This window comes from Pongo abelii, chromosome 7 (assembly GCF_028885655.2).
Source record: "Pongo abelii isolate AG06213 chromosome 7, NHGRI_mPonAbe1-v2.0_pri, whole genome shotgun sequence".
Classification (NCBI taxonomy): Eukaryota; Metazoa; Chordata; class Mammalia; order Primates; family Hominidae; genus Pongo; species Pongo abelii.
In genome coordinates this window covers 41,207,348-41,233,170 of record NC_071992.2, presented here as the reverse complement: position 1 = coordinate 41,233,170, position 25,823 = coordinate 41,207,348, and the positions used below count along the sequence as shown (strand labels likewise).

Sequence of the window (25,823 nt, the reverse complement as noted above, 5' to 3'; positions counted from 1 at the left end):
TGGAAAATAAGTATATGAAATATGCCTCACATATGTCATCAGTAAAATGCAAATTAAAAGAGCAATGAAATACCACTACACACCTATGAGAATGGCCAAAATCCAAAACACTGAAAACAAAAAATGTTGGCTTGGATGTGGAGCAACAGGGACTCTCATTCACTGCTGGTGGGAATGCAAACTGGTACAGCCACTTTCGAAGATGTTTTATCAGTTTCTAACAAAACTAAGCATACTCTTATGACATGATACAGCAACCACAATCCTTGGTATTTATTCAAAATAGGTGAAAATTTATGTCCACACAAAAACCTGCAGAAGGATGTTTATAGCAGCTTTATTTGTAATTACCAAACTTGGAAGCAACCAGGATGTTCTTCAGTAGTTGAGTGGATAAATAACTATGGTACATTCAGACAATGGAATATTATTTAGCACTAAAAAGAAATAAGCTATCAAGCCATAGAAAAATGCGGAGAAACATTAAATGCATATTACTAAGTGAAAGAAACCAATCTGAAAAGGCTACATACTATATGATTCCAATAAAATGACATTCTGGAAAATAAAAATCTAGGAAAACTAATAATATCAGTGGTTGCCAAGGGTTAGTGGAGAGAGAAGGATGAACTGATGGAGCACAGAGAATTTTTAGAGTAATGAAAATACTCTCTGTATATCGTAATGATGGATCTATATCATCACACGTTTGTCAAAACCCATAGAATGTGAGACACTAACAGTGAATCCTAATGTAAACTGGACTTTGGGTGATAATGATATGTCCTTGTAGGTCATCGATTGTAACAAACAGACCACTCTGGTGTGTGATGTTAAAATTAGGAAAGATTGTGCCTCTGTAAGATGAGTGGATATATGGAAAATCTCTGTACTTTCTACTTTCCAAAGTTTCTGTGAACCTGAAGCCCCTCTAAAAAAATAAAGTCTATTTTTAAAATTAGATAAATAAAACAAGTTTTTATGATCCCTGTATATTCACAGACACAGGAATTACAGCATAATTATCTTTCCTTTGAGAACCAGGTTAATGTATTTATCAGAAAATTTAACACCCGCTGAAAAGTACCCAATTATAACAATATATATTTAGGTCATTAGCAATTTAATTCCACTCAAAATGTCTTCTGTAACTAATTATGGCTGCTGAATTTAATGACTTAATTCAGCTCTCAACTGAAGCTAGATGCAACAGAGTCTGGCACATGGTAGTGACCCAAAAAATGTCAGTAAATTAATGAGTGATGCAAAAAAGTGTCCAAGAAATGTAATTCAGGGAAACATGTGGTTACTTACTCCATGTCCAGAACACTGTTGTGAACAGACATGTGCTGAAGCCTTAATTATCCTTGATTCTACACATTCACGATTTACACAAACCTAAAGAAAAACACATACAAAAAAAGTTCCAATGTCAGAGGGGTACAGTCATCATAACATTACAGTAAATCATTATATAATATAAAAGCATAGCCATTCAATGATACAAATTTTCCTCTAAGTACTGCTTTTGCTGCATTCTCGAAGGGTTTTTTTTTTTGCAAGAAAAGACATTTGTGATTTATTTGCATTTTAAATTGATATTATTACTACTATGTTTCTTCATGTAGTTCTAAAGCAGAATAATTAAAACAATAACAAAAAACCCAGTGTTTAAAAAATAAGATAGTTTTAGCAAACATCTAAATAAGGATATTATATTGTTTGCTTAGGCTGACATCACAAAGTACCATAGCTTAAGTGGCTTCAACAATAGTGATTTATTTTCTAACAGTTCTAGAAGCTGGAAGTCCAAGATCAAGGTGTCTGCAGGGTTGGTTTCTCCTGAGGCCTCTCTTCTAGACTTGCCTTCTCCCTATGTCCTCACATGGCCTTTGCTCTACGTGCACAAGCCCCTGGTGTCTCTTTGTGTATCCAAATCTATTTTTTATAAGGATGCAAGTCAGATTGGAACAAGGCCGCAGTTTCATTTAACCTTAACTACTTCTTCTTTTTTTAATTTTTATTTCAATAGATTTTGGGGAACAGGTGGTGTTTGGTTACACGAATAAGATTTTTAGTAGTGATTTCTGAGATTTTGGTGCAGCCATCATCCTAGCAGTGCACACTGTACCCAGTGTGTAGCCTTTCATTCCTTACCCCCTCCCACCCTTCCCCCCAAGTCCCCAAAGTCTATTGTATCATTCTCATGCCTTTGCGTCTTCAGAGATTAGCTCCCACTTGTGAGTGAGAACATATGATGTTACGTTTTCCATTTCTGAGTTACTTCACTTAGAATAATGGACTCCAACTCCATCCAGGTTGCTGTAAATGTCATTATTTTGTTCCTTTTTAAGGCTGAGTAGGAGTCCATGGTATTTATATACCACATTTTCTTAGCCACTGTGGGTTGCCGTTTACTCTGCTGATTATATTTTTGCTATGCAGAAACTTTTTAGTTTAATTAAGTCCCATCTATTTATCTTTGTTTTTATTGCATTTGCTTTTGGGTTCTTGTTCATCAACTCTTTACCTAAGACAATATCTAGAAGGGTTTTTCCAATGTTATCTTCTAGGATTTTTATGGCTTCAAGTGTTATATTTAAGTCTTTGATACATCTTTTTTTTATTATTCTTTAAGTTTTAGGGCACATGTGCACAACGTGCAGGTTTGTTACATATGTATACATGTGCCATGTTGGTGTGCTGCACCCATTAACTTATCATTTAACATTAGGTATATCTCCTAATGCCATCCCTGCCCACTCCCCACACCCCACAACAGGCCCCGGTGTGTGATGTTCCCCTGCCTGGTCTTTGACACATCTTGAGTTGATGTTTGTATAAGGTGAGAGATGAGGATCCAGTTTCATTTTTCTACATGTGGCTTGCCAGTTATCCCACCACCATTTGTTGAATAGGGTGTCCTTTCCCCACTTTATGTTTTTGTTTGCTTTGTCAAAGATCAGTTATCAGTTGACTGTAAGTACCTGGCTTTATTTCTGGGAGCTCTATTCTGTTCCATTGGTCTATGTGTCTATTTTTACAGTGGTACCATGCTGTTCTGGTGATTATAGCCTGGTAGCATAGTTTGAAGTCAGGTAATGTGATGCTTCCAGATTTGTTTTTTGGGTTTTCTTACTTTGTTTTGTTTTTTGGTTTTTTTTGCTTAGTCTTGGTTTGCCCATGCAGCTCTTTTTCAGTTCCACATGAATTTTAGGATGGTTTTTTCCAGTTCTGTGAAGAATGATGATGGTATTTTGATGGGAATTATATTGAATTTATATATTGCTTTTGACAGTATGGTCATTTCCACAGTATTGATTCTACCCATCCATGAGCATGGTATGTGTTTTCATTTGTTTGTGTCATCTATAATTTCTTTCAGCAATGTTTCACAGTTTTCCTTTGTTAGGTATATTCCTAAGTATATTGGGGGGTTTTGTTGCACCTACTGTAAAAGGGGTTGAATTCTTGATTTGATTCTCAGCTTGGTCACTGTTGGTGTATAGCAGTGCTACTGATTTGTGTACATTACTTTTGTATCCTGAAACTTTACTGAATTCATTTATCAAATCTTGGAGCTTTTTAGATGAGTCTTTAGGGTTTCCAAGGTATATGATCATATCATTGGCAAGCAGTGACAGTTTGACTTCCTCATCATCAATTTCAATACTCTCTCTTTCTTTCTTTCTCTTGTTTGATTGCTCTGGCTAGGACCTCCAGTACTATGTTGAATAGAAGTGATGAAAATGGGCATCCTTATCTTCTTCCTGTTCTCAGGGAAAATGCTTTCAACTTTTCCCTATTCACTACAAAGTTGTCTGTGGCTTTGCCATATACGGCCTTTATTACCTTAAGGTATGTCCCTTCTATGCCAATTTTTCTGAGGGTTTTAATCATAAAGGGATGTTGGATTTTGTCAAATGCTTTTTCTGTGTCTGTTGAAATGATCATATGATTTTTGTTTTAAATTCTGCTTATGTGTTGTATTACATTTATTTACTTGTATATGCTAAACTTGCATCTCTGGTATGATACCAACTTGATCATGGTGGAATATCTTTTTGATATGCTGTTGTATTCAGTTAGCTAGTATTTAGGTGAGAAAATTTGCATTTTTGTTTACCAGAGATATTGGTCTGTAGTTTTCCTTTTTTTGTTCTTTCCTTTCCTGGTTTTGATATTAGGGTGATATTGCTTTCATAGAACAATTTAGGAAAAATTCCCTCTTTCTCTATCTTTTGAAATATTTTCAGTAGGATTGGTACCAGTTCTTTTATTAATCTCTGACAGAATTCAGGTACGAATCCATCCAATTCTGGACTTTTTTTCATTGGTAATGGTTTTTATTACCATTTCAATCTCACTGCTTGTTATTAGTCTGTTCAGAGTTTCTATTTCTTCCTGATTTTATTTAGGAGGGTTGTATATTTCCAGGAATTTATTTATCTCCCCTAGGTTATCTATTTTGTGTTCATAAAGGTGTTCATAGTAGCCTTCAATGATCTTTTGTGTTTCTATGCTATAGGTTGTAATATCTCCCATTTCATTTCTAATTGAGCTTATTTAGACCTTTCTCTTCTTTTCTTGGTTAATATCACTAATGGTCTATCCGTTTTGTTTATCTTTTCAAATAACCAGCTTTTGTTTCATCTATTTTTCCTTTGATTGTTTCCATTTTATTAACTTCTGCTCTGATCTTTGTTACTTATTTTCTTCCGCTGGATTTGGGTTTGGTGTGTTCCTGTTTCTCTAGTTCCTTGAGGTATGACTGTTATGGTTTGACTGTGTTCCCAGCCAAATTTCATTCTGAATTCCCACATATTGTGAGAGGGAACCAGTGGGAGGTAATTGAATCATAGAGGCAGGTCTTTCCTGTGCCGTTCTTGTGATAGGGAATAAATCTCATGAGATCTGATGGTTTTCTAAAAGGGAGATTCACTGCACAAGCTCTCTTCTCTTGTCTGCTAATATGTACCTTTCACCTTCCACCATGATTGTGAGGATTTCCCAGCCATGTGGAACTGTAAGTCCATTAGACTTCTTTCTTTTGTAAATTGCCCAGTCTCAGGTATGTCTTTATCAGCAGCATGAAAAAAACTAATACAGTAAATTGGTACCAGTAAAGTGGGGTGCTGCTGAAAAGAAACCCAAAAATGTGAAAGTGACTTTGGAACTGGGTAACAGGCAAAGGATGGAAGAGTTTGGAGGGCTCAGAAGAAAACAGGAACATGTGGGAAAGTTTGGAACATCCTAGAGACTTGTCAAATGGTTTGGACCAAAATGCTGATAATGATATGAACAATACAATCCAGGCTAAGGTGGTCTCAGATGGAGATCAGGAACTTGTTGGGAACTGGAGCAAATGTGGCTCTTATTATGTTTTAGCAGAGCCTGGCAGCATTTTGTCCCTGCCCTAGAGATTTGTGGAATTTTTGAACTTGAGAGAGATGATTTAGAGTATCTGGTGGAAGAAATTTCTAAGCAGCAAAGCATTCAAGAGGTGACTTGGGTGCTATTAAAAGCATTCAGTTTTAAAAGGGAAACAGATCACAAAAGTTTGGAAAATTTGCAGCCTGATAGCACAATAGAAAAGAAAATCCCATTTTCTGAAGAGAAATTCAAGCCAGCTACAGAAACTTACATGAGTAATGGGGACCCAAATGTTAATCACCGAGACAATGGGGAAATTGTCTCCAGGGCATGTCAGAGGCCTTGCTGGCAGCCTCTCCAGTCACAGGCCTGGAGGTTTAAGAGGGAAAAAATGACTTTGTGGGCCAGGGCCAGGGTCCCTCTGCTGTGTGCAGTCTAGGGACTTGGTGCCCTGCATCCAGCCACTCAAGCTGTGACTGAAAGGGACCAAGGTACAGCTGAGGCTGTGGCTTCAGAGGGTGGAAGCCCAAGCCTTGGCAGCTTCCATGTGGTGTTGAGGCTGTGGATGCACAGAAGCCAAGAATCAAGATTTGGGAACCTCTGCCTAGATTTCAAGGATGTATGAGTGTCCAGGTAGAAGTTTGCTGCAGGAGTGGGGCCCTCATGCAGCACCTCTGCTAGAGCAGTATGGAAGGGAAATGTGAGGTTGGAGCCCCCACACAGAGTCCCTACTGAGGCAATGCCTAGTGTAGTTATGAGAAGAGGGCCACCATCCTCCAGACCCCAGAATGGTAGATCCACCTACAGCTTACACTGTTTGCTTGGAAAAGCTGCAGACATTCAGTGCCGGCCTGTGAAAGCAGCCAGGAGGCTACGCCCTGCAGGGGCAGAGCTGCTCAAGGCTGTGGGAGCCCACCTCTTGCATCAGCATGACCTGGATGTGAGACATGAAGTCAAAGGAGATCATTTTGGAGCTTTAAGATTTCACTGCCCTGCTGGATTTTAGACTTGCATGGGACCTGTAGCCCCTTTGTTTTGGCCAATTTCTCCCATTTGGAATGGCTGTATTTATCAATACCTATACCCCTATTGTATCTAGGAAGTAACTAACTTGCTTCTGATTTTATAGGCTCATAGGTGGAAGGGACTTGCCTTGTCTTGGATAGACTTTGGATTATAGACTTTTGAGTTTATGTTGAAATGAGTTAAGACTTCGGGGGACTGTTAGGAAGGCATGATTGGTTTTGAAAGGTGAGGACATGAGATTTGGGCTAAATGATATGGTTAGGCTGTATCCCCACCCAAATCTCATCTTGAATTCCCATGTGTTGGAAGGTAATTGAATCATGAGGGCAGATCTTTCCTGTGCTGTTCTCATGACAGTGAATAAGTCTCACAAGATCTGATGGTTTTACAAAGGGGAGTTTCCCTGCACAAGCTCTCTTCGCCTGTCTGCCTCCATGTGAGACATGCCTTTCACCTTCTGCCATGATTGTGAGGCCTCCCCAGCCAGGCGGAATTTTAAGTTCATTAAACCTCTTTCTTTCGTAAATTGCCCAGTCTCAGGTATGTCTTTATGAGCAACATAACAGCAGACTAATACAATGACAATGACCTTAGGTTGTCTATTTGTGCTCTTTCAGACTTTTTGATGTAGGCATTTAATGCTATAAACTTTCCTTTTAGCACTGCTTTTGCTGTATCCCAGAGGATTGGATGGGTTCTGTCACTATTATCATTCAGTTCAAAGAAGTTTTTAGTTTCCATTGATTTCACTGTTTACCAAAAGATCATTCAGGAGCAGACTACTTAATTTCCACATATTTGGATGGTTTTGAGGGTTTCTTTTGGAGTTATTTCCAAATTTATTGTGCTGTGGTCTGAGAGAGTACTTGATATGATTTCAATTTTCTTAAGTTTATTGAGGCTTATTTTGTGGTCTATCATATGGTCAATCTTGGAATATGTTCCATGTGCTGATGAATAAAAATATATACTCTGCATTTTGGGGCAGAATGTTCTGTAAATATCTGTTAAGTCTATTTCTTCTAGGGTATAGTTTAAGTACCATGTTTCTTTGTTGACTTTCTGTCTTGATGACCTGTCCAGTGCTGTCATGAAGTATTGAAATCCCCCACTATTATTGTGTTTCCATCTATCTCATTTCTTAGGTCTATCAAGAATTGTTTTATAAATTTGGGAGCTCTAGTGTTAGGTGTATATGTATTTAGAATTGTGATTTTTTTTCCTGTTGGACTAGTCCCTTTATCATTATATAATGCCCCTCTTTGTCTTTTTTAAGAGTTTTTGCTTTAAAATCTGTTTTGTCTAATATAAGAATAGGTACTCCTGCTCACTTTACATGTTCATTTGCATGGAATATCTTTTTCCACCCCTCTACCTTAAGTTTATGTGAATCCTTATGTGTTAGGTGAGTCTTTTAAAGACAGCAGATACCTGTTTGGTGAATTATTATCCATTCTGCCATTCTGAATCTTTTAAGTGAAGAATTTAGGCCATTTATTTTCAATGTTAGTATTGAGATGTGAGGTACTATTCTATTTATCATGCTGGTTGTTGCCTGAATATCTTGATTATTTTTTTCATTGTGTTATTGTTTTAGAGACCCTGTGAAATTTATGCTTTAAGGAGGTTCTCTTTTGGTGTATTTCAAGGTTTTGTTTCAAGATTTAGAACTCCTTTTAGCAGTTTTTGTAGCGCTGCCTTGGTAGTAGCAAATTTTTTCAGCTTTTGTTAGTCTGAAAAAGACTTTATCTTTCCCTCATTTATGAAGCTTAGTTTCACTGCACACAAAATTCCTAGCTGATAATTGTTTTGTTTAAAGAGACTAAAGATAGGATCCCCATCCCTTCTAGCTTGTACAGTTTCTGCTGAGAAATCTGCTGTTAGTCTGATAGGTTTTCCTTTATACGTTACCTGGTGCTTTTGCCTCACAGCTCTTAAGATTCTTTCCTTCATCTTTACTTTAGATAACCGATGACCGTGTGCCTAGATGATGATCTTCTTGTGATAAATTTTCCAGGTGTTCTTTGAGGTGCTTGTATTTGGAAGTCAAGATCTCTAGCAAGGCCAGGAAAGTTCTCCTTGATTATTCCCTCAAATAAGTTTTCCAAACTTTAGGATTTCTCTTCTTCCTCAGGAATACAAATTATTCTTAGGTTTGGTTATTTAACATAACCCCAAACTTCATGGAGGCTTTGTTCATTTTTTTATTCTTTTTTTTTTTTTTTTTTGTCTGTGTCAGATTGGGTTAATTCTAAAGCTTGTCTTAAAGCTCTTAAATTCTTCTACTTGTTCAATTCTATTGTTGAAACTTTCCAGTGTATTTTGCATTTCTCTAAGTGTCTCTTTTATTTCTAGAAGTTGTGATTTTTTTTATTTATGATATCATTTCTCTGGAGATTTTTTGTCCATATTCTGTACTTTTAAAAATTTCTTTAGGTAGTTTTTCACCTTTCTCTGGTGCCTCCTTGAGTAGCTTAATAATCAAATTCCTGAATTCCTTTTCTGGCAGTTCAGAAATTTCTCCTTGGTTTGGATCCATTGCTGGTAAGCTAGTGTGATCTTTTGGGAGTGTTATAGAACCATGTTTTTGTCACATTACCAGAATTGTTTTTCTGGTTCCTTCTTATTTGGGTAGACTATGTTAGAGGAAAGATCTGGGAATCAAGTGCTGCTGTTCAGACTCTTTTGTCCCACAGGGTAATCCTTTGATGTTGTGCTCTATCCCTTCCCTTAGGGATGGGGCTTCCCGAGAGCCCGACTGCAGTGATCGTTCCTGCTCTTTTGGGTCTAGCCACCCAGTGCAGCTACTGGGCTTTGGGTTGGTACTTGGGAATGTTTGCAAAGAATCCTGTGATGTGGTCCATCTTTAGGTCTCTCAGCCATTGATACTAGCACCTGCTCTGGTGGAAGTAGCAGGGGAGTGAAGTGGATTCTGTGAGAGCCCTTGGTTCTAGTTTTGTTTACTGCACTGGTTTTCTCCAAGGCTGGTTATGCTAACAATGAAGTTGTAATGTGGACAGACTCAGGACGTCTGGTTAGCCAGAATGTTGTAGGCAGTGGAATTAGCTGTTGTTTTTTCCTTCCTTGGAGCAGGGTTGTTCTGTATGAATTGCTGTAATGGCTTGAGTTGGCTGGCCTCCAGCCAAGAGATAGCACTTTCAAGACAGCATCAGCTGCAGTAGTATAGGGGGGATACAAGCTTGCCCTAAGGTCACCCAGGTAAGTATTCAAGTTTTTCAGGTGATATGTGGGCCCTAGAGCTCCCATGAGTTACTATCATTTTTGTCTTCGGCTACCAGGGCAGGTAGAGAAAGACCATCAGGTGAGGGCAGAGTTGGGCATGTCTGAGCTCGAACTCTCCTTGGATAGGGCTTGCTATGGCCATTGTGGTGGATTGGGGGAGGTGGTTCTCAGGCCAATGGAGTTACCTTCCAAGGGGGATCATGGCTGCCTCTGCTGCTTCATACAGGTCACCAGGGAAGTCGGGGAAAGCCGGCAGTGACAGGTCTCACCCAGCTCCTATGCAGCCAGTAAGGCCAGTGTCACTCCCACCATGCTCCCCAAATAGCCAACAGAGCCCAGTGTATATCCAGGCCTCTGGTGCACAGGGCTGAGACCTTGCTCCATGCTACAAGCCTCCCCACTGAGAAAGCAAGCAGAGCTCTCAGGCCTTGCTCCTACCTGCCTGCTATGGCTTCTGTGCTCATATTTGCACTTCTTGTTCACCCCACCACATTCTGCCCAGGAAAATTCACACTAAATCGAAATTTTTACAAGGTTGAGCTGGAAGTCTCCTTATCCTTGTGGCCCTTCCCCAATTCCACTGGCTATCCTCCCCAGGGACCGCTATGAGATTAAATCAGAAATGGCTTCCCTGAGAACTAGGAGTGCCTACACGGCTCTTCCCGCTGCTTCTTCTACTTTTATGGTTTGCTCGGCTCTCTAAATTCATTTCAGCTCTAGGTAAGGTTAAATTCTTCTCCTGTGATCTGGATTTTCAGGTTCTCCAGTAAGGATGTGTGTCCAGAGCCAGACTTTCCCCTACTCACATATTGGGCATTTACAGTTTTATGGGTGTTTCGCGAAGTTTACAGTGGCAAGCTGCTTCTTTTGAAGGGTCTGTGAATTCTTTAAGTTTTCCCGGTATGTTCCTGCAGTGGTTCTTGGAGCAAAAGTTCATAATGTGAGTCTTCACACGCTGTCCATCCAAGTGGGAGCTGCAAGTTATTCCTGCCTCCTATTTGCCATTTTTCTCCCTGTGTCCTCCACAAGTTTTGATAAGTTATATTTTCATTTTCACTTAGTTCAAAATATTTTAAATTTTTTCTTGAGAATTTTTCTTTGACCCATGCGTTATTTAGCCTCAAAGAGTATGGGGATTTTCCAGGTAACCATAATGTAAACTATGAATTTTGGGTGATAATGATATGTCAATATAAGCTCATCAATTATTACAAATGTACCACGCTGATGTGGGTTATGCATAGTGGTAGAGGTTTGGTGGGGGAGTAGGGGATAAAGAGTATATGAATACTTTTTTGTATTTTTCAATCACTTTTTGCTGTGAACCTAAAATGGCACTAAAATGTAAAGTAGTTTTTTTTAAATAATTTTTTTAATGATTCAGGGCAGAAAAGTGGAGGATATCAATAAAATAAGATTGGCTATTAAATAAATAATTATAATCAAAGAACCACTTTTCATTATAATACCATGAAATCTAACAAGACTATCCCTGAGTACACAGTTCAAAGAATATCTTGTATTAATTGTACATATAAAAGTTTTACATAGTAAAAAATTAACTCCATATAATAATGACATATATTGTTTTCATAAAATATGAACTATCATTAGAGTCTCATAAGTATTTAATGAAGATAATAGAAATTTTTGTTAAAATGTACCAGAGGTGTCTATCATTATATTATGCAATGTATAAAAAATTCTGACATAATTCTTCTAACTTTAAAGTATAATAATCAGAGGGCTGAAGATATATTCCCAACTCCATTATTTATGGCAATCTCAATTTCCTTAAGTTGCAGTTTTTACACGAGTACAATAATACTTTTTTAAAAAATGTTATTTTAGAAAAAGCAAATAACATTAGAGATTGTTTTTAGTTTAAAATGAGATGACATATGTGAAAATCATTTCCTGTTAAACATTAAAGCACAGCATAACCTTCTTCAAACAAATGGCATCATAAACCTCTTCTAAATACAAACAGTCTAACCCTTTTAAACTTTTAATATGTTGAGTCTTCTCGCTGGTCCTTGGCCATGATGATGTGTCTAACAAGACTTTTTGGAATATAGTATCTATTGTCTGCCTGGCTCAATTGAAATTGAGATAGATTCCCCACTGAATAAGGACACTAACTTACAGAAACAATACTAAGAATGTTTCATCATATATAATTTATACTATCATTAAAAACTACCTGGTAAAATTTGTTTTTACACATTATTTCTGAGAAGAATTGTCTGGGTTATTAAAAAGATTATATTTTTATTAAATTACTTATCAAATCATCTCAAAAAATTTATTGGTTATGTTGCATTTTTTAGGTTTTTTCTTTTCTGCTCCATGACCTAAATATATCTGCTGAGCTCTCTGGCCTAAACCTCCATCAAGAGGGCACTTATGACTCGAAGGCATGAAAATAAATCAATATTAATGAGTCTATATACTTTACCTACAGTAAACTTTATACTATAAAACCACTAAAAGTGGCTATTAAAATATACATTTCATATCTAAGGATACCAAGGCTTAATATTATTACATTATTTCTTAAAGATCATCTATCAAGTAAGTGGCAGAGTCAGAATTCAAATCTATGAACACCTATCTTTAAAGCCTACACTTTACACTTTTTATATTTCCCTATGAGCAAAGATCTGGTCAGGAATTAAATAAGATTTTATTTTAATTTCTAAATATTTATTTATTTATTCTATATATTCAAAGATTTATTATTTACAGATCCTGGGCAGGGAGAGCACACTGTACCAGGAGGGCAGTCCTCCATCCCCAGATCATAGGACACAGGAATGAAGAGTCAGACAGAGAGGGGTGGGGGGAAGGAGAGAAAGAACTAACAGTATACACATATATGGAAGAATAGGGTATGGATTGCTTTAGGTTTGCAGACAAATTCCTGAATGGTCCACTTAAGAAAAGCATGGGGAAGTTGAGAGCCCAGTCCCCCAGGAAGGAGAAATGCCTTTAAGTTCTTATCTCTGGCTGGCTTGAGCTATTTGGATGTTGTGTTCTACTTCCAATGCCTAAGCAGGAACCTTTGCTGTGTTATTCCCTCTAAATGAGATGTTAAAGTAAATTTATTTGCTCTGTCTTCTCCAGATTTGGGTTGGTTTCAAAGATGACAAATTATAATGATAACAATCGACAATAATAGCCAAACTACATTTAGTTATTACTATGTTCTGGGCATTGTGCTAAGCATTTATACTATTATCTCATTTAATCTTCACAATACCCTGTAGAGTAAATGCTATTATTATCCCTACTTTATGTACAGTTGAGATATCTCAGACTAGCTAGATAACTTGCAAAATGTTAAACAATATTTGATTCTATCTAAGCAGCCTGATCTAAGTTGTGCAGTTATTCATGGGGCCACAAAGAGATATATGTCACTAAGTGAGATTTCTTCTTTCTTCTCCCAGAAGAAAAGCAAGTTCCCATGCTATGAGGTTCTTAACTACAATATATTCCCAAGACTCTCTCCCAAGGAAAGCTCCAAATATTTGGAGTTTCCTTGCTCAGAACACTGAAATTCTAACAGGGGGTGGGAGGTGGTGGGGTGCGATCTTCCCATTTCCCACTTACTATTTGGAGACTAATTTAAGATTATTCATTTTGCCTCCAAACATTTAAGATTACCTAATACTAGAACTAAATTAAAATTTGATACTTAAATAAAAAGATGAAAACAATGAATAAAACTATATTTTTAAATAGATTTTAATTTACCCTCCCAATATCACACTGAGAGCCATTTTTGACAGCCAGTGGATCTGGAACTGTTCGAGGCAATTTGTAGTCTACAGTTATGCATACAGAATCTCGTACGAAAGCATAAATCACATCACCATTTTCTTGACGGAAAGGCTTTCGAGTAGGGTAGGTACAAACTAATCTTCCACATATAAGATTCCTGAAAACATAAAAAATATATATGATTATTATACATTAGGAATTTATTAGGAATGCTTTGGATTTGCTTTCTGTGATGAAAAAAGAATGGTTTTCCTCTTATGGCAATGTACCTACAGAAAATGTTAATGTTTTCACGGTAACATTTAAAGTAAAAAGTAAAAAAGTATAAATCCATTGATCCTAGCTTAACTTTCAAAGGTACTGCCAGAGGCATTTGAACAAGAATGACTCTATCTTGAATAGAGGCTAGGTAAAATAAAGCTAAGACCTACTGGGCTGCATTCCCAGGAGGTTACGGCATTCTTAGTCACAGGATGAGACAGGAGGTTGGCATAAGATACAGGTCATAAGCTGATAAAACAGCATAAGATAAAGAAGCCAGTCAAATTTTACCAAAACCGAGATGGCGATGAATAAGTAACCTCTGATCATCCTCATTGCTCACTATACTCTAATTATAATACATTAGCATGCTAAAAGATACCCCCACCAGCACCATGACAGTTTACAAATGCCACAGCAACATCAGGAAGTTACCCGATATGGTCTACAAAGGAGAAGAACCCTCAGTTCTGGCAATTGCCCACCCATTCCTGGAAAACTCATGAATAATCCACCTCTTGCTTGGCATATAATGAAGAAGTAATAATAAGTATAAGCAGCTGAGCAGTCCATGCTACTGCTTTGCCTGTTGAGTAGTCATTCTCTTACTCCTTTACTTTCTTAATAAATTTGCTTTCACTTTACTGTATGGATTTGCCTCAAATTCTCTCTTCCACAAGATCCAAGAACCCTCTCTTGGAGTCCGTATTCAGACCCCTTTCTGGTAACAATACTAGCAATCTGTTATTTACTGGGCAGATTATATATTTACTGTCAATCAATTCACTACAGCATTTTATATCACTCCATAGAAGGAAAGAAAGATGAAAAAGTTGTAACTCGTACACTCTAAGGACTTTAATACTCTTACTATGGCTTATGATACTAATATGATTCAAATTCCATTAAAAATGTTACAAGTGAAATAAATCATTACAGAGGTTTAAGATTCTCTTAAAAGCTGTATGAAGTTTTCCTTAACTGTGAGGTTAGAGGACACATTCTAACTTCACAGTTAAGGAAAACTTCATAGACGAGACACCACCTGAGTCAAAGCTCAAAAATTTGTGAGCTTTCAACAGAAACAGTGAAGTATTTCTAAAGAAAAGTAACAGCATAAGCAAGTCAAGGAAGCATAAAACTTCATGGTATGTTTATGAGTCTACAAATTCCATGAGTGTATGAGTATGATTTGCTAACTAGGATTTAGCCCAGTGTCTGGCATATAGTAGGTTCCTAAGAGATGTTTTGTAAAAATAAACTCATGATCAAAATATCAAAAACCTGGCTCTTCAGATTCAGGAGGAATTGAACTGCATTTTATAGACACTGAGCAGTCTTCCTCTTAGGCAAGTAACCAAGTGGGATGGAAAGGAAAAATGAGCAGGAAGGGTACAGTGGGTATTATGAATTTCAACTTTGGAATGCATTTAGAAACATAATGGTCATTCAGGTATAAATGTTTAGAAATAAGATGAAATTTTAGCCTGCAGCACAAGAGAGGTGTTAGGGCCGGAGATTTTGATTTGAGATTCACTCCCATACACAGGTAATACTTTAAACCACTGGAATGAATGACATAGGAGAAGGGGGCAAAGTTTTTAAAAATCTAATAGAATATAAGAAAAGTATCATTTATATTTGTAGAGCATACCTCCATCCACAGAACACATATTTGTTATTTCTATCCCTACCACAGTTCCCAAATCTGTCTGATTGAGACTGTATTTCTTCATAGCAGGCAAATGGAGCATTTCTTGAACCTGTTAAAGTTAGAAATACATTTGGATTAAAATGTTTATTGGTTTTTCATCTTCCTCCATTTCTTCATATAATGTTCCCTTTGTCTCTCCATTAATATCTAATTGAAACATTTTTCCTAGTGAGGCTGTAAGGAAAGAGTAAAAAGTAAAGTGAAAGGCAATGCCCACTGTTATTGCTCCTTTTGCTTCATTTTCATCAATTTCCATCACAAAAGATAATATAGGTGGAAGGGAGATGTTATAGAAGTGTCATCTAGAAGAGGGCTCTGTGAAAGAAAGCAATAGAGAGATAAACCAAGAAAACTATACCATTCTTCTAGATTCTGAGTGTGAACTCATAAAAAACCAAGTCTATAACAAAATCAATACAATTTCTCCAATGAGAAAAAACTTCATTGTATCTTCAGGTAGTCTAAACTGAAGGGACCGAAATTAGCAACCTATGTATTTATCTATTTTTTCCTTCATTATATTGGATTTTTTATTTCTCTGTAAAAAATTAGAAAAGATTCGGCAGCTTAAAACAATACCCATTTATTGTCATGGACTCAGTAGGTTAGTTCAGCAAGGCATACAGGTTTTCTCTGCATATTTTCCCTATGCTGAGATCAAAATACTGGCTGGGGCTTCAGTGTCATCTGAGGTTTAAATCCCCTTCAGAGGTCACAGGTTGTTAGTAGTTCAGTTTTTTGCAGTGGTAGGTTTACTAGCTGTCTGCTAGGGATTGCTCTTGGCTCTTAGAAGTTCCTCACAGGTCCCAGTCACATGGCACTCTCAGAACACAGCAGCTTTCTTCCTCCAAACCCACAAGAGAATCTTTCTGACGTTTCCTGTTTTTAAGGGCTCACATGATTAGTTCAGGTGCACTCAGAGCGACCTCCCTTTTGATTAACTCAAAACTGACTGATTGTAGACCTTAACTACATCTTCAAAATTCCTTGACCTTTAGTATATAAGCTAATCAGAGGATTGATATTCAATCATATATTTACTGGTTCTACCCCAACTCAAAGGGAGGGAGTTATCCAAGGTGTGTCTACAGCAGAAAAATTTTGGGAGTCACTTTAGGATTCTACCTAGCACAGTTACCTTCTCCAAAATGAACCTCTCTAAATCTGCTTTATTGACAAAAGTAGATAATAATATATATGTCAATGAATTGTTATGAGAATTAACATTATGGCTATTTAGTCACTCTTAATTCCCATCTAATCCCTCTCCATTCTCTTTCAAGATCAAGAAAGTTTCTCCTATTTACCTGCACCTTCTATGATACACATTTTTTTTTTCTTTCTGCTGTTCTTTTTTGGTTTTTTGCTTTCCCCTCATCTTATCCCTTTCCACCATCTTTGATATTGGCCCTTCACAGGAGATTGTATAGATTCCATGAGGATAGGCAATGCTAGTTCAGAGTATTCACAATGTTTAACCAGTTCAATAGTGAATGTGAGATACCTGGTTAGGAATGCCAGTGCAGGGCTTGTTAAACACTGAGAGATTCTCCAGAGAAAGAAATTTGAAAATTCAGTTGAGTTTAGAAAGATAATGTAAGGAATATGTTTGGTCACAGTCAGATGAATTCTGCTGAAAGTATAGTCTCCAACCAACTCAATTTTATTAGTCTACGTATGGCATCTAAAGTTACCAATAACCCCCATCATTAATTTCTCCCTTAAACACTCTCTCCCATTAGTATTAGATGATCACTTTCTCTCAGACTTGTCTTGGTTTTCAAAAGTGAAATGAAAATACTAATAAAAAGGGCAGCACTTTGCAAATGTGAAGTCATATGTTAAATATTCCCTATAATCCAGTATATTGAATAAGTTTAGTAAGCAATAGAATTTGCTCTTCCACGGTCCAAATGGTGTAATTAGATCCCCAGTACCCTATTATCGAATGCTTTCATGTGCAGTAGCCTATTATCAAATTCTTTGATGTGCATTAAAATAGTGGATGCACTTTCATAGATAGTTGTGCATGGATGGCACCAGGGCAATAAATGTGGGTGTCTGAGATAACTGTGGTCTGAGAGAGTGCTTGACATAATTTCAATTTTATTAAATTTATTGAGGCTGGTTTTATGGCTTATCATTGGGTCTATCCTGGAGTGAGTTCTATGCATTGTTGAATAGAATGTATATTCTGCAGCTGTTGGATGAAATGATCTGTATATATCTGTTAAGTCCATTTGTTCCAAGGTATAGTTTAAATCCATTGTTTGTTTGTTGACTTTCTGTCTCAATGACTGTCTAGTGCTGTGAGTGGAGTATTAAAGTCCCCCACTATTATTATGTTGTTGTCTATCTCATTTCTTAGATTTATTAGTAATTGTTTTATAAATTTGGGAGCTCCAGTGACAGGTGCATATATGTTTAGGATCGTGATATTTCCCGCTTGGACAAGGCCTTTTACCATTATATAATGTCCCTCTTTGTCTCTTTTAACCGCTGTTGTTTTAAAGTTTGTTTTGTTTGATATAAGAATAGCTACCCCTGCTCACTTTTGGTGTCCATTTGCATTAAATGCCTTTTTACACCCCTTTACTTTAAGTGTATATGAGTCCTTCAGTGTTAGGTGAGTCTCCTAAAGGCAGCAAATAATTGATTGATGAGTTTTTATACATTCTGCAGTTCTGTATATTTTAAGTGGAGCGTTTAGGCCATTTACATTCACTGTTAGGATTGAAATGTCAGTTACCGGTTGAGGAGCCAAGATGGCCGAATAGGAACAGCTCTGGTCTACAGCTCCCAGCATAAGCAATGCAGAAGATGGGTGATTTCTGCATTTCCATCTGAGGTACCGGGTTCATCTAACTAGGGAGTGCCAGACAGTGGGCGCAGGACAGTAGGTGCAGCGCACCGTGCGCCAGCCGAAGCAGGGCGAGGCATTGCCTCACTCGGGAAGCACAAGGAGTCAGGGAGTTCCCTTTCCTGGTCAAGGAAAGGGGTGTCAAACGGCACCTGGAAAATCAGCCCACTCCCACCCGAATACTGCGCTTTTCCAACGGGCTTAGGAAAGGGCACAACAGGAGATTATAGCCCACACCTAGCTCGAAGGGTCCTATGCCCACGGAGTCTCGCTGATTGCTAGCACAGCAGTCTGAGATCAAACTGCAAGGTGGCAGCGAGGCTGGGGGATGGGCGCCGGCCATTGCCCAGGCTTGCTTAGGTAAACAAAGCAGCCGGGAAGCTCACACTGGGTGGAGCCCAAGACAGCTCAAGGACGCCTGCCTGCCTCTGTAGGCTCCACCTCTGGGGGCAGGGCACAGACAAAAAGTCAGCAGTAACCTCTGCAGACTTAAATGTCCCTGTCTCACAGCTTTGAGGAGAGCAGTGGTTCTCCCAGCACACAGCTGGAGATCTGCAAACGGGCAGACTGCCTCCTCAAGTGGGTCCCTGACCCCTGACCCCTGAGCAGCCTAACTTGGAGGCACCCCCCAGTAGGGGCAGACTGACACCTCACACGGCCGGGTACTCCTCTGAGACAAAACTTCCAGAGGAACGACCGGACAGCAGCATTTGTGGATCACGAAATTCCTTGGTTCTGCAGACACCGCTGCTGATACGCAGGCAAACAGGGTCTGGAGTGGAACTCTAGCAAACTCCAACAGACCTGCAGCTGAGGGTCCTGTCTGTTAGAAGGAAAACTAACAAACAGAAAGGACAGCCACACCAAAAACCCATCAGTTCATTACCATCATCAAAGACCAAAAGTAGATAAAACCACAAAGATGGGGAAAAAACAGAGCAGAAAAACTGGAAACTCTAAAAAGCAGAGCACCTCTCCTCCTCCAAAAGAACGTAGTTCCTCACCAGCAACGGAACAAAGCTGGATGTTGAGAGAAGGCTTCAGACGATCAAACTACTCTGAGCAACAGGAGGAAATTCAAACCAAAGGCAAAGAAGTTGAAAACTTTGAAAAAACTTTAGACGAATGTATAACTAGAATAACCAATACAGAGAAGTGCTTAAAGGAGCTGATGGAGCTCAAAGCCAAGGCTCAAGAACTACGTGAAGAATGCAGAAGGCTCAGGAGCCGATGCAATCAACTGGAAGAAAGGGTATCAGTGATGGAAGATGAAATGAAAGAAATGAAGCGAGAAGGGAAGTTTAGAGAAAAAAGAATAAAAAGAAATGAGCAAAGACTCCAAGAAATATGGGACTATGTGAAAAGACCAAATCTACGTCTGATTGCTGTACCTGAAAGTGACAGGGAGAATGGAACCAAGTTGGAAAACACTCTGCAGGATATTATCCAGGACAACTTCCCCAATCTAGCAAGGCAGGCCAACATTCAGATTCAGGAAATACAGAGAATGCCACAAAGATACTCCTCGAGAAGAGCAACTCCAAGACACATAATTGTCAGATTCACCAAAGTTGAAATGAAGGAAAAAATATTAAGGGCAGCCAGAGAGAAAGGTCGGGATACCCACAAAGGGAAGCCCATCAGACTAACAGTGGATCTCTCGGCAGAAACTCTACAAGCCAGAAGAGAGTGGGGGCCAATATTCAACATTCTTAAAGAAAATAATTTTCAACCCAGAATTTCATATCCAGCCAAACTAAGCTTCATAAGTGAAGGAGAAATAAAATACTTTACAGACAAGCAAATGCTGAGAGATTTTGTCACCACCAGGCCTGCCCTAAAAGAGCTCCTGAAGGAAGCGCTAAACATGGAAAGGCACAATCGGTACCAGCCACTGCAAAATCATGCCAAAATGTAAAGACCATCGAGACTAGGAAGAAACTGCATCAACTAATGAGCAAAATAACCAGCTAACATCATAATGACAGGATCAAATTCAAACATAACAATATTAACTTTAAATGTAAATGGACTAAATGCTCCAATTAAAAGACACAGACTGGCAAATTGGATAAAGAGTCAAGACCCATCAGTGTGCTGTATTCAGGAAACCCACCTCAGGTGCAGAGACACACATAGGCTCAAAATAAAAGGATGGAGGAAGATCTACAAAGCAAATGAAAAACGAAAAAAAGGCAGGAGTTGCAATCCTAGTCTCTGATAAAACAGACTTTAAACCAACAAAGATCAAAAGAGACAAAGAAGGCCATTACATAATGGCAAAGGGATCAATTCAACAAGAAGAGCTAACTATCCTAAATATATATGCACCCAATACAGGAGCACCCAGATTCATAAAGCAAGTCCTGAGTGACCTACAAAGAGAATTAGACTCCCACACATTAATAATGGGAGACTTTAACCCCCCACTGTCAACATTAGACAGATCAACGAGACAGAAAGTCAACAAGGATACCCAGGAATTGAACTCAGCTCTGCACCAAGCAGACCTAATAGACATCTACAGAACTCTCCACCCCAAATCAATAGAATATACATTTTTTTCAGCACCACACCACACCTATTCCAAAATTGACCACATAGTTGGAAGTAAAGCTCTCCTCAGCAAATGTAAAAGAACAGAAATTATAACAAACTGTCTCTCAGACCACAGTGCAATCAAACTAGAACTCAGGATTAATAAACTCACTCAAAACCACTCAACTACATGGAAATTGAACAACCTGCTCCTGAATGACTACTGGGTACATAACAAAATGAAGGCAAAAATAAAGATATTCTTTGAAACCAACGAGAACAAAGACACAACATATCAGAATCTCTGGGACACATTCAAAGCAGTGTCTAGAGGGAAATTTATAGCACTAAATGCCCACAAGAGAAAGCAGGAAAGATCCAAAATTCACATCCTAACATCACAATTAAAAGAACTAGAAAAGCAAGAGCAAACACATTCAAAAGCTAGCAGAAGGCAAGAAATAACTAAAATCAGAGCAGAATTGAAGGAAATAGAGACACAAAAAACCCTTCAAATAATGAATCCAGGAGCTGGTTTTTTGAAAGGATCAACAAAATTGATAGACCGCTAGCAAGACTAATAAAGAAAAAAAGAGAGAAGAATCAAATAGATGCAATAAAAAATGATAAAGGGGATATCACCACTGATCCCACAGAAATACAAACTACCATCAGAGATTACTACAAACGCCTCTACGCAAATAAACCAGAAAATCTAGAAGAAATGGATAAATTCCTCGACACATACACCCTCCCAAGACTAAACCAGGAAGAAGTTGAATCTGAATACCAATAACAGGATCTGAAATTGTGGCAATAATCAATAGCTTACCAACCAAAAAGAGTCCAGGACCAGATGGATTCACAGCCGAATTCTACCAGAGGTACAAGGAGGAACTGGTACCATTCCTTCTGAAACTATTCCAATCAATTGAAAAAGAGGGAATCCTCCCTAACTCATTTTATGAGGCCAGCATCATCCTGATACCAAAGCTGGGCAGAGACACAACAAAAAAAGAGAATTTTAGACCAATATCCTTGATGAACATTTATGCAAAAATCCTCAATAAAATACTGGCAAACCGAATCCAGCAGCACATCAAAAAGCTTATCCACTATGATCAAGTGGGCTTCATCCCTGGGATGCAAAGCTGGTTCAATATTCGCAAATCAATAAATGTAATCCAGCATATAAACAGAACCAAAGACAAAAACCACATGATTATCTCAATAGATGCAGAAAAGGCCTTTGATAAAATTCAACAACACTTCATGCGAAAAACTGTCAATAAATTAGGTATGGATGGGACGTATCTCAAAATAATAAGAGCTATCTATGACAAACCCACAGCCAATATCATACTGAATGGGCAAAAACTGGAAGCATTCCCTTTGAAAACTGCCACAAGACAGGGATGCCCTCTCTCACCGCTCCTATTCAACATAGTGTTGGAAGTTCTGGCTTGGGCAATTGGGCAGGAGAAGGAAATAAAGGGTATTCAATTAGGAAAAGAGGAAGTCAAATTGTCCCTGTTTGCAGATGACATGATTGTATATCTAGAAAACACCATTGTCTCAGCCCAGAATCTCCTTAAGCTGATAAGCAACTTCAGCAAAGTCTCAGGATACAAATTCAATGTACAAAAATCCAAGCATTCTTATACATCAATAACAGACAAACAGAGAGCCAAATCATGAGTGAACTCCCATTCACAATTGCTTCAAAGAGAATAAAATACCTAGGAATCCACCTTACAAGAGACGTGAAGGACCTCTTCAAGGAGAACTACAAACCACTGCTCAAGGAAATAAAAGAGGATACAAACAAATGGAAGAACATTCCATGCTCATGGGTAGGAAGAATCAATATCGTGAAAATGGCCATACTGCCCAAGGTAATTTATAGATTCAATGCCATCCCCATCAAGCTACCAATGACTTTCTTCACAGAATTGGAAAAAACTACTTTAAAGTTCATATGGAACCAAAAAAGAGCCCACATCGCCAAGTCAATCCTAAGTCAAAAGAACAAAGCTGGAGGCATCACGCTACCTGACTTCAAACTATACTACAAGGCTCCAGTAACCAAAACAACATGGTACTGGTACCAAAATAGAGACATAGATCAATGGAACAGAACAGAGCCCTCAGAAATAACGCTGCATATCTACAACTATCTGATCTTTGACAAACCTGAGAAAAATAAGCAATGGGGAAAGGATTCCTTATTTAATAAATGGTGCTGGGAAAACTGGCTAGCCATATGTAGAAAGCTGAAACTGGATCCCTTCCTTACACCTTATACAAAAATCAATTCAAGATGGATTAAAGACTGAAATGTTAGACCTAAAACCATAAAAACCCTAGAAGAAAACCTAGGCATTACCATTCAGGACATAGGCATGGGCAAGGACTTCATGTCTAAAACACCAAAAGCAATGGCAACAAAAGCCAAAATTGACAAATGGGATCTAATTAAACTCAACAGCTTCTGCACAGCAAAAGAAACTACCATCAGAGTGAACAGGCAACCTACAAAATGGGAGAAAATTTTCGCAACCTACTCATCTGACAAAGGGCTAATATCCAGAATCTACAATGAACTCAAACAAATTTACAAGAAAAAACAAACAACCCCATCAAAAAGTGGGCAGAGGATATGAACAGACATTTCTCAAAAGAAGACATATATGATGCCAAAAGACACATGAAAAAATGCTCATCATCACTGGCCGTCAGAGAAATGCAAATCAAAACCACATTGAGATACCATCTCACACCAGTTAGAATGGCAATCATTAAAAAGTCAGGAAACAACAGGTGCTGGAGAGGATGTGGAGAAATAGGAACACTTTTACACTGTTGGTGGGACTGTAAACTAGTTCAACCATTGTGGAAGTCAGTGTGGCGATTCCTCAGGGATCTACAACTAGAAATACCATTTGACCCAGCCATCCCATTACTGGGTATATACCTAAAGGACTATAAATCATGCTGCTATAAAGACACATGCACACGTATGTTTATTGCGGCACTATTCACAATAGCAAAGACTTGGAACCAACCCAAATGTCCAACAATGATAGACTGGATTAAGAAAATGTGGCACATATACACCATGGAATACTATGCAGCCATAAAAAATGATGAGTTCATGTCCTTTGTAGGGACATGGATGAAATTGGAAATCATCATTGTCAGTAAACTATTGCATGGACAAAAAACCAAACACTGCATGTTCTCACTCATAGATGGGAATTAAACAATGAGAACACATAGACACAGGAAGGGGAACATCACACTCTGGGGACTGTTGTGGGGTCATCGGGGGGGGAGGGATAGCATTAGGAGATATACCTAATGCTAAATGACGAGTTAATGGGTGCAGCACACCAGCATGGCACATGTATACATATGTAACTAACCTGTACATTGTGCACATGTACCCTAAAACTTACAGTATAATAAAAAATAAAAAAAAAAGAAATGTGAGTTACCATTGCATTCATCATCCTCTTTGTTGCCTGTGTGCTTTGGGTTTTTTGTTTTTGCTTTTTAACTTGTATTTTTGTTTTATAGGTCCTGTGTGATTTATTCTTTAAAGAGGTTTTGTTTTGATATGTTTCCAGGATCTGTTTCAAGATTTAGGGCTCCTTTTAGCAGTTCTTGTAGTGGTGGCTTGGTAATGGCGAATTCTCTCAGCATTTGTGTGTCTGAAAAAGATGCTTAGTTTCACTGGATACAAAATTCTTGGCTGATAATTGTTTTGTCTGAGGAGGCTGAAGATAGGGCCCCAATCCCTTCTAGCTTGTAGAGTTTCTGCTGAGAAATCTGCTGATAATCTGATAGGTCTTCCTTTATAGGTTACCTGGTGCTTCTGTCTCACAGCTGTTAAGATTCTTTCCTTCATCTTAACTTTGGAAAACCTGATAACAATGTGCCTAGGCAATGATCCTTTTGCTATGAATTTCCCAGGTGTTCCTTGTGCTTCTTGTATTTGGATGTCTAGGTCTCTAGCAAGGCCAGGGAAGTTTTCCTCCATTATTCCCCCAAATACGTTTTCCAAGCTTTTAGAATTCTCTTCTTACTCAGGAGCACCAATTATTCTTAAGCTTGGTCGTTTAACATAATCCCAGACTTCTTGGAGGCTTTGTTCATATTTTCTTATTCTTTTTCCCTTGTCTTTGTTGGATTAGGTTATTTCAAAGACCATATCTTTGAGCTCTGAATTTCTTTCTTCTACTTGTTCAGTTCTATTGCTAAGACCTTCCAGAGCATTTTGCATTTCTAATAGTGTGTCCAAAATTCCCAGAATTTTTTATTGTTTTTTCTTTAAGCTATCTATTTCCTTGAATAATTCTCCCTTCACTTCTTGTATCATTTTTTGGATTTCCTTGCATTAGGCTTCTCCTTTCTCCATTGCCTCCCTGATTAGCTTAATAGCTAACCTCCTGATTTCTTTTTCAGGTAAATCAAGGGTTTCTTCTTGGTTTTAATCCATAGTTCGTGAACTAGTGTGATTTTGGCGGGATGTTAAAGAGCCTTATTTTGTCATATTACCAGGATTGGTTTTCTGGTTCCTTTTCATTTGGGTAGGCTCTGTCAGAGGGAAGGTCTAGGGCTGAAGGCTTTTGTTCAGATTCTTTTGTCCCATGGGGTGTTCCCTTGATATAGTACTCTCCCCCTTTTCCTATGGATGTGGCTTCCTATGAGCTGAACTGCAGTGATTGTTGTCTCTCTTCTGGGTCTAGCCACCCAGTGAGTCTACCCAGCTCCAGGCTGGTACTGGTGGTTGTCTGCACAGAGTCCTGTAATATGAACTATCTATGGGTCTCTCAGCCATGGATACCAGTGACTGTTCTGGTGGAGGCAGCGGAGGGTGTAACGGACTCCATGAGGGTTCTTAGCTTTGGTGGCTTAATGCCCTATTTTTGTGCTGGTTGGCCTCCTGCCAGGAGGTGGTCCTTTCCAGAAAGCCATCAGCTGTGGTAGTATGGAGAGGGACCAGTGGTGGGTGGGGCC

General features: G+C 38.5%; 1 protein-coding gene across 29 annotated transcripts in view; it reads right to left on the bottom strand.

Annotated features, from left to right (window-relative positions):
- Positions 1 to 25,823, bottom strand: part of ADAM32 (ADAM metallopeptidase domain 32) — a 203,450-nt gene that overhangs the window by 43,677 nt on the left and 133,950 nt on the right. For all 29 annotated transcript variants that reach the window (XR_008527866.2, XR_008527867.2, XM_054561463.2 and 26 more), the window contains 3 exons: positions 15,344 to 15,452; positions 13,402 to 13,585; positions 1,315 to 1,398 (listed from right to left, as the gene is read on the bottom strand). Coding sequence is in view for 27 of the 29 variants with exons in the window: in XM_054561463.2 (XP_054417438.1) it covers positions 1,315 to 1,398; positions 13,402 to 13,585; positions 15,344 to 15,452 (377 nt within the window). In the remaining 2 variants the exon portion in view is untranslated. The remainder of the gene's footprint in view (positions 1 to 1,314; positions 1,399 to 13,401; positions 13,586 to 15,343; positions 15,453 to 25,823) is intronic.